At 43.4% G+C, this 18,756-nt stretch overlaps 1 protein-coding gene across 1 annotated transcript in view; it reads right to left on the bottom strand.

Annotated features, from left to right (window-relative positions):
* LOC122810545 (matrix metalloproteinase-21-like) overlaps nt 1-18,756 on the bottom strand; it is a 161,575-nt gene that overhangs the window by 71,012 nt on the left and 71,807 nt on the right. The window contains exon 5 of the mRNA XM_044082127.1: nt 13,819-13,991. Coding sequence (XP_043938062.1) covers nt 13,819-13,991 — 173 coding nt within the window. The remainder of the gene's footprint in view (nt 1-13,818; nt 13,992-18,756) is intronic.

Here is an 18,756-nt window from a genome sequence, read left to right as displayed (position 1 = left end):
CAGGTAAACTAGAACCAAAAATTAGAGATATTAACTAAATTACTTTGAAATAAATTAAAATTAAAATGATTTCTTTCTCTACTGCTTGCAGAAATATGTCCTACAGACATGCCATCATACCTGTATAATGATGATGTGAAACAGAACAATAATTAGTATGTAAATATCTATTATTAATAAATGAAATATATGCCACATACTGCAAAGTAAGCACCCTAAGCTGTAGTCTGCATATTCTAAAGTAAATATTTTAAGTTGAAATTTGCACAGAAAGCTTGATAAAATGGTAAGTAAAATATCCTGTTGACTAAAAAAGAGGAAGAAAATAGTGTAATAGGATGGCACAGTTGGAAAAAAAACTACATTATTACACTTTACCTAAATATTTAATATAGCAACAGTTAAGTAAATCACTTTCTTAAAACCAACAGCATGTTTTCCCTCACAATTTTCTCATTGTTGTAATTGAAATGGGGGTGTTTTATGCTCAAAGTAACTTTTTTTTAATATTATTTGTTATCAGCTATATTGATTGCCAAGTAGTGCAGCTGTGATTGCGCTTGCTGATGAGCCAGAAAAGGAAAATGTCAGGCACATTCTAAAATATCGTCACACTGATCAGCAACATCCTCTTGCCGGATGCACACTTGGAAAAGGGAGAATGTCACTGATGAGGTATGCCAATTTTATTTTATTTTTTTCATTTAAAAGAGCAGACCAACAGTCAGAAGCTAACAGCAATGTGCAAGAGGTACAGACATACCTCTCGACCATACCAAATTCCTCGGGGTTTACCGGTTTTGAGGGCAAAATAATGGGGTGCCATGAATTCGCAAGTGGCCCCCTTAATTCCTGATTTTTTTTAATTTTTTTGTATATACAACTTTAAATTTATGGCTGACATCACCATGCATCACTAGCCTACAGGGGCGTGCGTGATGGCATCAGCTTCGGAGGCAGACTACCTGTTGGACTCGGTTAGATATTTCATTTGAACTGTTTTAGAGGGAAATAGAGAATATAGCAGCATGGCAATGCCATCCAGTGGAGCAGAGTTTAAGTTCTGCAGAATCCGCCCAGCAGACCCACCCACTGTCCCACTGATGTTCGCAATATGAGAAAATCAGCTCAGCCTCCAGGTAAGAAAAAAGAATAAAAAATGCATCTGATACACTAACAGGCCGGTTAACACTTATGTTTATGAAATCGGGTCTATATCACTTTGACAAAACGGCAGAAGTTCGAACACCATATGTTCAAACTTCTAACCTTGAAGTGCAAAATCATCGAAGGCTTAGAACAGCGATTTTTTTCCAAGGGAAAAAAATCACTGTTCCAAGAAAACACACACACAACACAAGCACACCAAAATAAATAATCCACCCATATACACTTCACAAAACCCTACTATTAACCCTACACTAAATCGTATATACACTACTATCTATCCACTTACCTTGACCCAAACCCTAACCCTAAGGTCTGTAACTATTGCACACTCACCTTACCCGCTCCCTAACCCTAAGGTCCATAACTATCGCACACTCACCTTACCCGCTCCCTAACCCTAAGGTCCGTAACTATCGCACGCTCACCCTAACCCGGTCCGTTCGCACACTTACCTTAACCAGGTCCATAACCTTCGCACCACAGTGGAGGGAATAGTGAAGCCGCAGAAACAGCCCACCAAATTCTTTCCCTGGGAAAGAATTCGGTGTTCCACGGCTTCGCGATAATCAGTTTTCGAACTTCACAGTTCGAACATATGTTGTTCGAATTGCTGAAGTTTCGACGAACTGATAGGAACCCTATGAAATCTAGTAATGCTATTTTCTGCAGTAATTGGTGTCCTTGGTAGCAACTCTTTTGGTATTTGTAGGCAATGGCATAGCTGAGGGTGGGGGTGAGGGCCGAGAGGGGCCTTTTCACATTTACTTTATCAGTTTCTGGGCATTCTCCTTTAAGAACAGTCACATCCAGTTCTTCCTGTCCGCACAATTTAAAACCGATTTTGCTGCCAACAAGAGCAAGTGCTTAATTCTAAACAGTAAGGGGATTTAATTGCTGCAATTATTCCAAGCATTACAATTAACTGCTGCTGCAATTGTTCCGAGTGTGTAACTTTATTTTTATCTGATACACTGACATTCTCCTGCATCTGTTCTTCCTGTCCACCCACCTGCACAATGTTAAACCGGTGTGTGTGTGTGTGTGTGTGTGTGTGTGTGTGTGTGTGTGTGTGTGTGTGTGTGTGTGTGTAAGTAAAATGCCTCACTTACGTATAACTGGTGGTTAGGGTTACTCAGACTCAAACCCTGAACCTTAGGTACAAGAAGCAAGAGCCTAAATTCTCTACCCATACCACCACTTGTGATTCAAGAAGTTAAGTCCATAGTTCTCAACTGTCCAAAGTTTCACAGAATGTCTGGAATGTTTGGCTCATACTTTTGGTCTGTTCCTCTTAAAATTTGTGGTTTTCTGGCAAAACAGTGAGAAATGATTTCACTAAATGACAGCCATCTAAGTTTCAGTCTTCCTATCTTTCAGGAAACGCATGGTAATACAAAACATTTTATTCTAGCAACGTTGTAAGATTATACAAGCAATGTTTAAAATGTGTCCTTGGCTTTGGGCCTTTGTCCCCCCCCCCAATAAATTTTGGCTTTTTCCAGATTTCTTGTGCTGCATAGTTCTTCAGGGGGAGTGAAGTTTAGTGCTGCTTATGCCAAGTCTGTTAGTGTTAGTACCACAACAGGTAGTACACTTGCTTTTGATGCAGAAGGCTGTGGGTTCTACTCCCACAGTATATAGATGGATGGCTGATATTGTACTGTGTTGAACTTTTAAAGGGGGTGGATGCTGCAGTCTTGAGAATGTCCTCTTTGGTGGAGATACATAGTAACTATGAACCTGTTATCAGTTTGCCATCTAATATTACTAGCTTATCATTTTTTTAATGTAACATAGGCAATTTATTCTTCAAGGACAACAGGCACTTTATTTGTAGATGATCATTTTTAAAAAACAGCTAAAGGCAATGTTAATTCGGGAGCCTAAATGTAAGTCGTTCAAATTTAATGTTTTGTATGTATAGTTCTGCAATAGATTGCTTAAATATTTTCCAAAGAAAATATTGTTTCATAATGATGATCTTTGTAGAAATGTTATTGAATGTATTCCTAGTGTTAGCTAAATCCATACATTATTACAGTTATTCAAATTCAATTAATTGCTACACTTCTCTGCATTGAAAGAACTGATTGCATTTGCCAGAAAGCACTCAGTCTGCAAATCCACCTGTCTGATGATCTCTGTTTAAATCCAGCTCATTTATTTTCTTGCTGTATTTTATCTACGCATTTCTTTGCATTTAGCTTGAGACCATGGCTCTGACACCATGCATCAGTCTCATTTAGGCCCTTCTGGAGGATCTCCATGTCAGCCGGAGACTCTATTATAGCACCCAGTTTGCAGTCGTCCGCAAACTTAGTCAGCCACAGCCCTTCCGTGCTTGCCTGTACTTCTGAGAAGTTCATAGGTTCATAGGTTCATAGGTTCATACTAGGCTATCTGCCCAAGGGCATTTATAAGCCTAGCCCATAGTTATGTGGCTTTCGCCACCCCTTTAGTTTGAATAAAAACTATGCCTATCATTTTTCTGTGCCTCTGTCAAGCAGTGACACTGAAGTAATCCCTGGGGTATATCTGCGATCTCCCATCCATTGGTCAAGATTCCTCTTGAACAAGGCCAGCGAGGTGCTCTGCCTCACATGTACCGGGATTTTGTTCCACAGCATAGGGAGTCTCTGGGTGATGAATCTGTCCCTCCAGCACGTTCTATTTATAACCATGTCAAGGTTTAAGTCTCCCGCCCTTGTGGTTCTGAGGGATCTAGATTTTTGAGGTGAAGCATATTCATCAAATCTGGGTTTGACATGGCCTTATATGTCAGGCACAGGTCACCTCTGAGCAAGCGGTATGAGACTGAATAGAGCTGGAGTTCTTTCAGTCGGGCAGCATAAGACATATTTTTTGACCCTTTATCCATTTGGTGAGGAACTTTGGGGCCTTTCAAGCTGCATCAGGTGTCTGGTCAGATACATTCGAACGGGCATTGTACTCAATCATAGGTCTAATGAGTGATGAGTACAGGCGGACGATGACCTCCCTTGATCTAGATGTGAATCCCTTCATGATCAGGTGGGCGATATAGAAGGTTTTCCTAACTACTTTAGCAACATGAGTGTCAAACGAAAGGCTACTGTCAACTTGGGTCCCCAGATCCCTGATGACTTTTTCTGTGCTCAGTGGATTGCCATCTATATGGTAGCTAGGGGTAACCTTGTTTTTCCCAAAGGGTATGACTATGCATTTTTTGGCGTTTAACTTCAGGCCATGGCTCTGGCACCAGTTATCCGTTTCTGTGAGGCCCTTCTGGAGGATATCTGTGTCAGATGTGTTTTCGACTATGGCGCCCAGTTTGCAGTAATCTGCAAACTTTGTCAGCCATAACCCTCCTGTGTTTGCTTGTACTTCAGAAAAGTAGATGCCGAACAAGAGTGGACCCAGGACTGAGCCCTGTGGGACACCACTTGTGACAGGCTTTGAGTCTGACATGGCTCCAGCAACTCTGACCCTGTGGGTTCTGCCGCTTAGCCAGTTTGCAACCCATCTTGTGATGTATGGGTTTACATTCAAGCTGATGAGTTTTTCGATGATACCTGAGTGGGGTATTGTGTCGAAGGCCTTTGCCAGGTCGAGGTAGGCTGTATGGACTGCCTTTCCTCATCAATGGCCTTGGTGACTGTCTCGAAAAAGTCAACCAAGTTTAAGAGGCAGGATCTGCCTTTGACAAAGCCAAACTGGGTTGGATCCAAAGTCTGCAAGTTCCCTATGTCTTTATTTATGAGTTCCATTATGATCCTCTCCATGGCTTTGCAGATAAGGCTTGTCAAGCTAATGGGCGGTAATTTCCAGGGTCTGTGGAGGCACCGCCTTATGAAGTGGGACCACAGTCGCCAGGCGCCACTCCTTGGGCAATGATCCTGAGGTGAGGCTAAGATTAAACAGCTGTCCTAACTGTGGGTTTAATTCCTCGTTGAGTTCATGAAGCACACAGCCGGGGACACCATCCGTCCCATGGCTGCTGTGCTTTTTGCTTTAGTGAGGGCAGTTCTCACCTGGGCGTTGGAGATGTTTTGGGGGCCACAATCCTCTGGAATAGATATCTCTCCTTTTGGGAGGGGAGAAGTTTGCACTGAACCTGTCAGCCAGTATGTTAGCAATGTGTGTAGGTTCAGTAATTTTCACATCATTTTGAACTAATTCTGAGCATATCTGGGAGTTTCCTCCTAGGTTTCTAACATAGCTAAAGAAGGCCTTATGATTGTCTTTAGAGTCCTTGGCGATTTTTCTCTCAAAATTTGCCTTGGATGATTTTATGAGAGCTCTTAGTTTTTACTTATAATGATCAAAGGTGTCTTACCTTTCAAGGATTTTGCTCTATCTTGTAGTAGCTTCCTCCTTTTGTTGTAGAGCTTGTTTATGGCTGGGGTCCACCAGACTGGACGCTTGCCTTTGGTACAGAGAGTCTTAGTTTTGTTTGGGATTGCCTGATCCATGCAGTCCTGTAGGTGCTGGTAGAAGGCATTTGTAAGTGATTCAGTGGTTTGAGTAATGTTTACCACTGGCTCAGGGGCCTTAAAGGAGACCACACTAGTTTTTAGAAGTGTGAAATCGGCTTTTGAGAAGTTTTTCACTGTGGTCTTTTTGTTTCAGGTGGGGCGGATGAGGACCTCCAGCGAGATTAGTTTATGATCTGATCTCACCAGTGAGGGTATACTTCCGGTGTTGAACATTTTGATCCCATGTTCGTGATGATGAGATCAAGTATGTTTTCACCTCTTGTGGGGATGGTGACTAGTTGTTCCATGGCATTTGAGTTTATGAACTCCAGGAATCTTTGGGTTAGAGTGTTCGGGCTTGAGTAGTGTTCCCAGTCTATATTAGGGTAGTTGAAGTCACCTAGTATGATGGTGTTTGGAGATACATTTATCCTCCAATGTTTTCAGGAAGGCCATGTGAGGTTCCTGAGTTTGAGAGGGTGGCCTGTAACATGCTACAAATTGCAGAGCAGTCTTGCCTATGGTTAATTGCACCTGGATGGTCTCCGATGCATCGCGTTGCCACCAACCTTGAGGTGTGGGTGTCCTTTATGAATATGGACACCCTCCTTTCTTGGTGTTGCCCGGATTTAGGGGCCGGAACTCATGATATGAGGTGAAACCTGTTAGTGCTGGGGTGCTCTCAGGAGCCTTGAACCAGGTTTCTGTCACAGCACAGACATCGATGTTCTCCATATTGAGAAGGGCCTCGAGTGCGTGCATCTTGAGATTGAGACTTCTGGCATTGAGCAGCATTACCCTTAGTTTTTTCCTTTTGGTGTTCTAGGGTGGTAGGTTTAGAATTTGAGCCTTGCCTAAAAAGGCACTATGGGGTGGCAAGAGCCTTTGCCAATATCCGGAAGCCCAGGGTGACAGGTGCAAGCCGCCTTGCGAAGCAGCGTGGCTTGTCCAGCATGTCATCCCAGGCAGACAGACATTGGATCCCCTTTGAATGACACCAGAATTTAAGCCAGTTATTAAAGCTGATCATCTTATCACTGTATTGTGGCATCATTCTAGGTGAAGGTAGGATACTGCTCAAGGTCAGGGTCATACCTGCCTGGGCTACATAATCAGAGAGCTCCTCGATGTCCTTTTTCATGTAGTCCAAGGAGGTACGCCTCAGGTCGCTGACACCAGCGTGGACAATGACTGAGTCGACTTGTACCTGCTGTTGAGAGACCTGAGTGCTTGCGTTATGTGGCGGATTCTAGCACCCGACAGGCAGCTTACTGTGACCTTCTCCTTACTCAGTCTGGTGAGCGGACGCCAGTGTGTCTGACTATGGAATCACCAATGACAAGTGTGTCTGGCATTTTGTTTGGCCTTAAGGGCTGTGACTGTTTGACACTCTGACTGTGTGGTCTATGTGTTGCATGTGTTGGGTCGTGAGGTGGTAGTTGTTTGGGTGTCTGCTTTGGTGGCCTCTGCTGTTTTGGTAAATTTTTGATCAGAGCCTCTGAGTATGTCTTTGTGTGAGTATGTGTATGATTTGAAGTTGTGATGGTACCATGTGTGACTGGGTATGTATTGTGTGTGGTTACCTTCTCCTCCTGTCTGGTCTTGCCAGTCCTATGTTGAGAGAGCTCAGCCTCCAGTTTGGCCATATAGTTGCATCTCTCGCATGTATTTGTGTTTTGTGGGAGAAGGAGAGGATTGTTCAGGTACATGAGGCAATTGTAACATTGCCTCAATATTCCCAGGTACACCAGTTGAGCTGGAGAGGACACTAGCAACTGATCCCTCGACATACTAGAAGTAGTAGATAAAGAACTTTCAAAGGACTCCGGGGGAAGTGGGTTTTAGGCTGGTGGGGTACTATCTATAATAAGAGTGCTTTATCAAGGTGCAAGTACTGTAAGAGTAAGTGCTAGGCTTTACAGATAGAGAATAGTCTACTTGGGAATCAAGTAGAGATGAACTTTTCAGTTATAGGATATGCTGGTTAGATCAGCAGTACAGTTTAGCGTGTTTTATAGCAGGGGCCGTAAGGGAGCTATGAAGTGGCCCAAAACGAGCAATGGACTATTAGTTTCTGGCTGAAACTTCACCAAATCGGACAAAAGGCGCTCAGTGCTTCCCACTCCCACTGGTAAGCAAAGAAACTTCCCTCCTTCCTAATAAGGCAATGGATCAGTAACAGGAACTAAAAACAAAGCCCAGGGATCAGCAACTCTGAAACTGGACTACTCTAATTCAGTAAAGTGGGAAAACAAGAGATTTTTTTGTTTTATTACAGAGATAAGGAAAAAAACAGACAGTAAATGCTATAAATGCTGTAAATCGGCTAGCGCACTTTAGTGTGTAGCCTACAGAAACAATTTGCAACAATTAGTAACTTAAAGTGCAATAAACAGTGTAAAATGCAGAAATCACTTAAAGTAGCAGTAAAACAGGCGAAATGCAGTCGATAGCTTAATAACAGTGGGAAAGCCACAAAAAATACTTATATCTGGTATATGCCAAACAGGAGGGGCCCCAGGACAGAGCCCTGAGGCACACCACTCGTTAGTGGTCTGGATTCGGACATAGATCCCGCTACTCTTACTTTATGGGATCTGTCTGAGAGCCAGTTTGCAATCCATCTTGTGACGTAAGGGTTTATGCCCAGGCTGGTGAGCTTATCAATAATACCTGAATGGGGAATGGTGTCAAATGCTTTAGCAAGGTCAAGGTAAGCCGTGTGTACCTCCTTTCCCTTGTCTATAGCCTGAGCAACTGTCTCAAAGAAATCCACCAGGTTCAGGAAGCATGATCTGCCCTTGACGAAGCCGAACTGTGTGGGGTCCAGCGACTGGAGGTTCCCAATCTCTCCATTTATAAGTTCCATAATGATTCACTCCATAGCCTTACAGATCAGACTGGTCAGGCGTATTGGTCGGTAGTTCCCAGGGTCAGTTGTGGCCCCACCCTTGTGTAGCGGGACCACCGTTGCCGTGCGCCATTCTATGGGCATATATCCTGTGGAGAGGTTGAGACTGAACAGGGTATTAAGATGCGGGGTTAATTCCTTTTGGAGCTCACGTATGACACAGCCTGGGACACCATCTGGTCCCATGGAGGCAGTGTTTTTAGCTTTAGATAGAGCCTTGTTAACCAACATATCAGTAATAATTGGACTTACACAATGAGTATGTTTGGTGGATTGGAAGATGAGTAGTTTAGTTTTGTTTGGGTTGAGTATTAATTGCGCATCGGATAACCAAGTTTAAACAGAGGAAAAGGCCTCCTGTGTGACTTTTTGCAGTTTGGGTAGGGACTGGGCTGAGCAGATGATGGTTGAGTCATCTGCGTATTGTATGAGTGTGCCATGTTTGGTGGCAGAGGCTAGATTATTGGTGAAAACAGAAAGAGTAGGGGTCCAAGGATGGATCCTTGGGGAACCCCTATGGAGACAGGTAGTTGGGGAGATATGTCATTCTGCTATACAATGGATTGTTGTTGTCAGACAGGTAACTCTGAAACCAGTTGGTTACTGATTGAGAAAAGGATAGGTTATTGAGGACAGAGATTAGTTGTTTGTGTGGGACCATGTCAAATGCTTTAGATAGGTCTAGGAAAGTAGCAGAGGAGAGATAGCCATTGTTTTTATGCTGAAGGATAGTGTTAGTAAAGGAGAGTAAGGCAGTGGTGGTGCTATGGTTTGGTCGGAAACCATGCTGAGTATTGGAAAGGAGGCTGTTAGTAAGGAGGTAGTCTGAGACCTGAGAGTGTATGCATCTCTCTAGTATTTTGGAGAGTGGAGAGAGAATAACTATGGGGCGGTAAGTGGTTAGTTCTGTGGTGGGGCCACCTTTGTGGAGGGGAATTATATGTGATACTTTCCACAGTGTGGGAATGTAACTTTCTGACATAGATCGGTTAATCAAGATGGATACTGGGTAGGCCAGAGCATCAGCTGCGATTTGTAAGTATTCACTTGGGAAGTTGTCTGTTGCTAATTTGATGGGCTTAAGTTTAGTTAAGAGTTTTTTTATGTTGGAGGTAGGTACAGGAGAAAAAGAGAAGGCAGTGGGGAGATTACTAGTTGAAGGTGTTGGTTGGAGTGGAGGAATGTTGTGTTGTTTAGCTAGTGATAGTATTGTTTGTGTGAAGTGTGCGTTGAATGATATAGCAATATTTTCGGAGGAGTGAGGGATGTTAGGAGGAGGGGTACTGACTTTACCTGGGTGGAGGATGGAGTTTATGGAGGACCGGAATTGTTTGGGGCTGTGTTGGGAGGAGTATAGGGCAGACTGGTAGTATTGGAATTTGTCCTGTTTTATTAGCATTTTGACTCTGTTGCGTAGTTCTAGGAATTTCTGTCTAGTTGAGGGGGTTTTGGTTTTGCACCAGTGCTCCCAGGCTTTATCCCTGTTTTTCATTTCTGACTTAGCGGTTTTCTGTAGCCATGGGGAGGGTTGTGCTTTGGTTCTGGAAAGTCTTATGGGGGCATGGTAATTAAGGATGCTCAGGAAGGTAGTATTAAAAAATTCAACTGCGTCATCAAGACTGAGGTACTTTAGAGGATGCCAGTTACATTCTTTGAGGGATGAGATGAATATGAGTGGTTTAAAGTTTAGTTTTTTACGTATTTGACGGTAGATGACAGGTTTAGCTTGGTATAGGTATTTTTTGAGTAGGAATGTTGTGGAGTGATCACTGAGGCTATCTGATAAGCAGCCTGTTATATATGACTGGGGGCTGTTACTGACTAGTATCCAATCCAGGGTAGTGTGCTCGCTGGAGTTTTTATTTATCCTGGTTGGTGACTGGACTAGTTGGGTGAAGCCATGAAGGTTTACATGATGGGTTGGATGGTTGCCAGAATAGGATTGCCAGTCAATATTGAAATCACCTAAAATTATAATTTCTTGGGGGAGATGGTGGGTAGACCAGCTGAGGAGGTTTTTCTATTGGAGGGATGTTTTGGCCAGGTGGGAAGTAGCATACAATTATGTTGATGGTTTTGTTTTGGTTTATTTTGAGGTTGGTATATATTATTTCTTCATTGCCTGTTTTGTGGAGCTGATGATTTTAAGATCTGGATGTTTAGATGTTGTTTACATATTATAGCTACACCGCCTCCTTTCTTGTTTAGCCAATCTACTCTTAGTATGCCGTAACCGGTAGGGAGTATTTGCTCACTGGTAATGTGAGGTTTTAGTCAGGTTTCTGTCAGTATGACTATATCTAGGGAGTACAAGTCTATGGTGGCGTGGATTTCATGGACTTTGTTGGATATACTTCTAATATTTAGGCTTAGTAGAAGGAAGTCACTTGGCTTTCTATTGGCTGTGATATGGGAGAAGTTGTGGTTTCTAGTCTGATTATGAGGATTGGGGTTGGAGATGGTAGGACCAGGATTGGGGTGGATGTCTCCACTTAGGGCTAGTTTTGATATGCATGAGGTTATTCGTTTTCTCATTTTTTAAATGTGTTTGTTTATTAGGGAAACTTTATGATTGTTATGTGTGGGTAAAAGGTATGGTGGGAGGGTTACTATGTTAAGATGTAGGGATGCTTTATGTTTGAGTAATATAGTTGGTAGAATATGTGGGGGGTGCATAGGGATGGTTCTTGAGTTGGTGGGAGGGGAGCTGAGTGAGGGTGAGACATGAGTGGTGGTGTGAGTAGTAGTAAAGTGGTAGTGGTTGAGTGGGGGAATGATGGAGCTTTGGTAGGATGTAAGATATGCAAGGAGAGAGGAGGTGTGATAGTAGTGGGAAGATGGAGGAGGTAGTGTTAGGTTAGCACTGTGGTTGGCTATTGGAAAGATGGGAGGGGTTTGTGAGTGTAATAAAGGTAGGACCACTGGGGGTGAGAGGGAATAGGGGGCAGGGTGGGGAGCAAAGCGAAGCAGGTAGAGAACCTGGTAGTAGCTCTTATGAGGGGTCTGGAAACAGGTAACATAGTAAACTGATAAATGAGCATATGATAGTGACAAAGGGTGGTTGTAGTTTTAAAAATGGTGCTTGCCACAGGTAATATTTATTAACTTTGGGATTGGCTTAAGGTAAAAACAGGGAAGGGGAGGGGGAGAACAAGGGTGTGAGCAGGCAGTTCTTTTGTACTGCTGCTAATGAGCCAAAGCAAAGACTCTCAGACGGTCTCCTGGATCATATGACTAGTGACAAATCAAGCATTTAAACTGCAAACTGTAAGGCACTGAATTTAGAGAGAAGAGGAAAGGGCCTAGGAAGCCAAACTCTGTATCTTTCCTCTGTGGTTTCTTTGGAGACTTTTTTCATGTAAATGGTGTAGGCCCATAGCTCAGGACAAAAGTCCTATATATCCTACATGCCCTGAAGGTCAATCTTCATTTACCTAGCTTGTACTGAATATTATTTAAAGGTGTTTGGTGTCTGTGTTATGAGTTATGAGACCATGACCCTAATAACCAACACTTGTTGAGGGCATTGGATGGGATTTTGTATCCCATGCAGTCACATTATTGTGAGCAGTCATGTGTAATTAAAAAACCTAGACCATGTCCATTTTCCCAGGCTGTATCAAAATAAGAGAAAGTATTATTTCACTGAAAAGAAATTGGGTGTCTCTCAGTCATCTCAGATATTATTTTATTAATTCTTCATCACTCACTTTACCCTATTCACAGTTCAAAGTGAGCTGGAAGCTATTCCAGCTCTCAGTGGTCATAAGGCAGAGAACTAATCCTGGATGTAATACTTGCTAGTCCATCAGAGAGCACTCAGAGAAACACACACACACACACACACACACACACACACACACACACACACACGCACACACACGTACACACACACACACACGCACACACACACACACACACACACACACACACACACACACACACACACACACACACACAAACACACACACATATTCACTGATTGCATGCCGCATGCACATTTGTAGACAATTTAAAGAATCACAAAGTTGCGTAGTAGCGACTGTTTGAGAAGTGTGAGACAACCATATCACCTAGCAAAAACCCACATGGACACAGGACAGACCATGCAAATTCCATACAAAAGGCATATCAGATGTGAACTGAGATCCACAAGCTGTGAGACAATGCTAGCTGTGCAGAAAGGTTACAGAGAAAAAAATAGTAAAATAATCAAAGCGTGCATTGGGACATACATAATGCAATGTTTGTGAGGGGTGGGGTAAACAAGAAAATAGCTGTTGATTAAGCAGAATATGTAATTCACCAATAAATAAGGAAATGGGCAGACTAAATGGGCCACGTAGTCCTTAACAGTTACTAAATGTGTGTTCCTGTGTTTGTGTGTGTATTGGGGGGTTGTGGGTGGGAATCTCCATTTATCCTTTACCAAAAATATGCATTGGGAATAATTTTAATGCATAAGACAGTATATAAAAATCAGCCTAAAATTAGATTGTGCAGATTTCATAAATAGCCAGATAATCCTAGATTTGCATAACACATCATGAAATCATATACATTCTGAAGTTTTCTAAATTATCATTCAACTTCTCTTCAACCCTTTCTCATGTAGATAGCTAAGTCCCTACACCTTTAATTTACTCTGAGGATGTACAACTTCAGATTGAGAGGTAATGATTAAAAGACAGGGGCATAGACCTTCTCTGTGAAGGATGAAGGGGGGTTTTCAACCTTACAAAAACAATATCTGTATTCATATTCACTTTGCTGTTATTTTTATGTTTGTATTCTGTGTAATTTAAATATTAGAGTATGTTCTACATGTTACTGTTAACAGACTTCTGTTAGCTACCTTTCTATCTTTTGAGTACCAATGCTTTTCATATAGCACCACTATGCAGAATTAGTCATCCACTGTACTCACTTCTTTTTGTTCTGCTTAACAAAATAGTAATATAGAAAGGCTGTAATTTTGAGCTTTTGAAATTTGATATTCATCCATTGGTATATTGTGTAGTTTGGCTTTACTGTTTGGCAATCTAGGATTCATTGCTTTAAGATGTACTTTTGCAAAGTAGAAACAGTGGGTGCTAATTTACTTTGTTTTATTACATGTGCTTTGCTATGCTACCCTGGTTTGTGCCATATGATATCTTTATTTTTTTCAAGGTCATTCTATATGTGGCACTGCAAATCTAATTCAGTATCAGTTTGTCAGTTCTCTCAGAAAAGGAGCAGTGAGATAATCTGTTAGCAAAATGTCAGTAAATAAATATTCACCATCTGATCATGAAAGAAATAAATATACTGTGTTCTCCGGTCAAAGAAGGCAGCATCTATGGGACCAAGGACTCCTGGAAACCCTTGAGAGATGCGTCGAGGGTATTTGTATCCCTGAGGATCTTCTGTGTAAGCCCTTCCATTTTCACTGTCATATCGCCAGTACTGAGTGCCTAAAACATAAACAAAGTAAGAAATACCAGTCAGGGCTTTCTGTTACTAAGAAAGATTATGTATGTTTATATCTGTGGGTGTGTATGTGTGTTTGTGTGTATGTGTGCGCGCGCGTGTGTGTGTGTGTGTGTGTGTGTGTGTGTGTGTGTGTGTGTGTGTGTGTGTGTGTGTGTCCATCTCTTTCTGTATGTTTAATATAAATATTTCCTGTGTAGACAGCAGTTTTGTTTTGGATTTATATAGACTTTATGGTACTCATTAGGTTTACATCTTTAATAAGGAATGGAGTAAATTCCTCACATTTATGGATCTGGAAATGGTTAGCAAAGAAAAGATTAAGGTGGTGTACAAAAATGGAATGAATCTGAAAGATCATTTACAAAGAAATAAAAAAGTTAAAGAAGCTAATAATAAAAGGAGATTAGGAACATTTAAATGTGGCAGATGCTTGCAGTGTGAATATATAGTAAACAAAGAAAGCATTGTGTTGGACTGTAGAAATAAAACCTTAAAAAGTAAAAGTTATCACAATTGTGAAAGTAGTGGGTTAGTATATATAGCTTTGTGTCAAGTGTGTCAGGCTTTCTATATTGGAAAAACTGAATGAAAGCTTAAGAAAAGGATATACGAGCACACCTATGACATGCAGACTAAGAAGGACAATAATGCTTTATACAGACACACTTTGGAATGTCATGATGCATGTTTCAGGTTTTATGTTGTAGAAAATATCAAAAAGGAAAAAAGAGGTGGTATGTGGGAAGAATCAACAGAATATAGGGAACTGTGGTGGCAATTGACCTTAGAAGCCAATAAAAGGCCAGGGTTAAATGACCATGTGTCCTTGGCTCCACTTTTAAAATTAAGGGCAGCAAAGCTATAGAAGCTTAGAACATTTGCCTCTTCCACATACCAGTGAAGTGTTTAACAGCAGGGATGAATTGATTTGTGTTTAACTACATTTTAAGTATAGGCTTATATAAATACATTCATGCTTTGCATAACCATGCCACATATGTTTTATTTCTTTTATTTATTTATTTCCACTATTTTTTATCTTTTTTTCATTGTCACACAAGCAATTTAAGTAAAAGTTTTTTTAAATGCATATTTATTTTTTAAATGCGTATTTATCACATTTTTAAATATATAATGTGACAGTGTTCAATCTCGCCGTTTGTTCTTACACACGGGTTCGGAGCCGATCCTCTGCTCCAAGTCAGCCGCATAGCAAAGCTCTGCATCTTAGAGAAGCTCGAGACCAGGCTATATCCCACAATCCTCACTGCCATTACCGAGATCTAGTTTGCCGCTGCAACGGGTCACATCGCTACAGAGAGCTCGGACCAGAGATTTTGTTGTTAGACAGATAAGATAGTCTTTTTTCTTTGTTTCAAAAGTTATTATACTCCTATAGTTTTTTGATATTTTATTTTTCTATACTATAGTGTGTGTGTGTGTATATTGTAGTTAATTTTTATAGGTTTCCCTTTGGGGCCTACCCTTACTTAACTGTAAATTCTCTTAAACTTAAAATTATTAAACTTTAAATACCCTCTTCTTTAAGTTTACTGTTATGTCTGAAAAAGCCAAGTCTGGTTTTAAAAGGTGTCAGTGTGGACAGAAAATGTCCATCACTGACAACCACACTTCCTGCGTCTACTGTCTTGGCCCTCGCCACTTGCAAGAGGATTGCTCTATTTGCCATTCCTTCAGTGGGAGGGTCATGACAGATAGACGCAGGAAACTTATTGACAGGGCGCTACTTAAGCCTGCCTTCCAAGAGGCCTTGGACAAGTCTGACCAGGCTTCTAAGTCTTCGAAGGGGTCGAAGATGTCGGAGCCCATGTCATCGGCTCCGAGTACATCTTCTAGAGTTCGCTCGCCGGTTCCACAGACTTCGGGGCCGAGCATCGAATGTTTGTCTCTCACTGAGCCCCAGGTCTTGGAACCGGTGTCGGAACTACCGCCACCGTCTATTCTTCGGTCGGTGCCATCTTCGGCCCCTTCGACCCGATCTTCCAGACCATTATCTGATACTGATGTGGATCGTGTCGTGCAGAAACTTATGGAGAACACGGCCCTTTCCAAATTGACTGCAGTTTCCTCCCAGTTGGTGTCGAAACTAGAAGGCCTTCCTTTATCTCCAACAGGTCCTCCTTCGAGACCCATCCAGTCTTCGGAGCCGGAAGAGGATGAGCCGATGATAGTGGAGCCCTCGGTGCCGAAACCGTCCATTGCACGATCGACACCATTTACCTCGACTCCATCGGAACCGATAGGTGAGTCGCGGAGTCGACGATCTCTCCTTGGTTCCGGGACCGAGAGTCGTACCGACCTTTCGGTTCCGACTCTCCCTCTCGGGGCCTCGGCGCAGATCGGCTCGGCTCCATCCTTGGGGTCGAGACCCATGGGCCCCGTGTCTCGGATTCTTCCATGTTCTTCGGAACCGGGGGAGTCCTCGACCCGAGGTTCAGGGGTTTTTGACCTTATGAGGAAGGTTTTGTCTACACAGACAACCACTTCATCGGACGCATCTTCTCCCTCCCTTAAGGAGCCGCTCTCTGTTTCTGTTCCCACGACACATCCAAAGCGTGGAGCACCATTGTCTCAGCCATCCCTAGAGCATGCCCCTTGTTCCTCGGAGGCCTCACCGGAATCCCCCTCCAATGAGGTCCCGAGGAAAAGATTGTGCAAGAGGAGGCACTTAGACTCCCCACAGGAATCTCTAACTTCTGACACTGACATGGATGAGTCAGAGGGGTCCCGAAAATCCCCCTCCGAGGATGTCTCATTTGCGGACATCTTGGAGATAATAAAACAGAGGGGTGATTGGCAGTCTCTAGCCCCCACTGAGGACGAGTCGGTGTTGCTGAAGGCATTTGGTGCTCAACCTTCTACCTCCTGGGTTACTCCGCCCTTCGATGAGTTAATGGATTTGATTGCTCGAAGGGCGTGGGAGACACCGGACACAGTGGAACCGGTCCCTCGAAAACCAAGTAAATTTATTACCGCTCCCCAGGACAAGACCTATCTCACAAAAGGAGTCCCGGTTGACGCTATGGTGGTGGCCGCAGCCACTAAAAAGGAGATGTCGGAGTCTTCCTCTTCTGTTCATCCTCCTAATAAGGATTCTAGGACTATGGACAGATACGGGAAGCGCATTTTTAGTTCAGCGACTTTTTCCATGCGTTCGCTAAACTATTTGACACATTTTACACGACTACAGAGGGATCTCATCAAGGAGCTGAGAGATACCCTCCAGGGTAACACAGATGCTGCTGTTTCAGATAAGGTAACAGCACAACTTAACACCCTTACCTCCGTAGTGAACTCGTCCATGAGGCTCATCTCGTATGCGGCTGAAGGGTCGAGTAGGGCCGCAGCTTCAGCGATTGCTCTACGAAGACAATCCTGGATGCGGCTGTGCTCTTTTGCGGAAGCCTTCAAGTCTTCTTTCGCCAACGCCCCCTTTGATGGTGCCACTCTTTTTGGGCCCAGAGTGAAAGAGACATTAACTCGGTGTGAGCAGAAAGGAAAGACTCTGTCTGCTGTCGGAGTCCGTTTTTCTGTTCCATCCAGACCGTACCCCAAAGGGCAACAAGGCGGAAAAATGTGGTTCCGTAGAACTCAGGGATCTTTCCAGGCCACACAGAGTGAACCCCCCCCAGAGGCAGGGGGGGGCAGACATGGAAGACGCCACCCTGGCGGCAGAGGGGGTCCGCAGAACCAAGGTGACAGGGATACTATCCCTGGTAAGCCTTTCCAGCACTCCTGAATGGGGGCCCGACTGTCCTGCTCTGGAGGCAGTCGGGGGTCGCTTGGCTTTATACCCACAGGCCTGGCAAACTCTCACCTCAGACTCCTGGGTAAAAAGCATTGTAACCAGAGGATACAAAATACCCCTTATGTCAACTCCACCCCAACAAAGAAGGTCTCCAGATGTGCCACCCCGTCTGCGAGGCCAAGCAGCAATAGAAATGTCAAAGCTGCTCAAAAAAAGAGTCATTCAGCCAGTCCCGGCGGACCAAAAAGGATCCAGAACTTACTCAAGGTTCTTTTTAGTTCCGAAAAAGACAGGGGACTGGAGACCCATTTTGGATCTCAGCAATCTCAATACCTTCGTGAAGAAGGAAAAGTTCCGGATGGTCACGCTTCAATCGATCCTTCCATTTTTGCAGAAGGACGACTGGATGTGCTCGACAGATCTCAAGGACGCGTACTACCACATCAAGATGGCCAGAATGTCCAGAGATCACCTGCGCTTCCGGCTGGGAGCCAGTCATTTTCAATTTCGAGCCCTGCCCTTTGGGCTCACCTCAGCCCCCAGGGTATTCACCAAATGCATGGCAGTGGTAGCATCTCACTTGAGATGTCTAGGACTCCAGGTGTTTCCCTATCTGGATGACTGGCTCCTCACTGCCACCACCGAGCATCTCCTCATACAAGCAAGAAACTATACAGTCAACCTTTGTTCCCACCTAGGGATTTCCATAAACTTTAAAAAATCTGTCTTACTGCCCTCACAGCATATTTCATTCATCGGAGCGGACCTAGATACGCGCTTAACATTGGTAAAGCTCCCTCAAGTAAGGGCTTCATCCCTCAAGGAACAGGTTCCTCTTCTGCTGCAATGCAGGAAAGCCCCGGCCAAATTGGTGTTGAAGGTTTTGGGACTCATGGCAGCATCCCTGATTGCGATTCCCATGGGAAGATTGCACATGAGGCTCCTCCAATGGCTGCTGTTCACACAGTGGTCGTTCC

The sequence above is a fragment of the Protopterus annectens genome, chromosome 9.part0 (assembly GCF_019279795.1).
Source record: "Protopterus annectens isolate FY-2018-M chromosome 9.part0, PAN1.0, whole genome shotgun sequence".
In the NCBI taxonomy this organism is placed as follows: Eukaryota; Metazoa; Chordata; order Ceratodontiformes; family Protopteridae; genus Protopterus; species Protopterus annectens.
The sequence above is the reverse complement of the archived record's forward strand: the minus strand, read 5'-3'. Positions and strand labels throughout refer to the sequence as shown.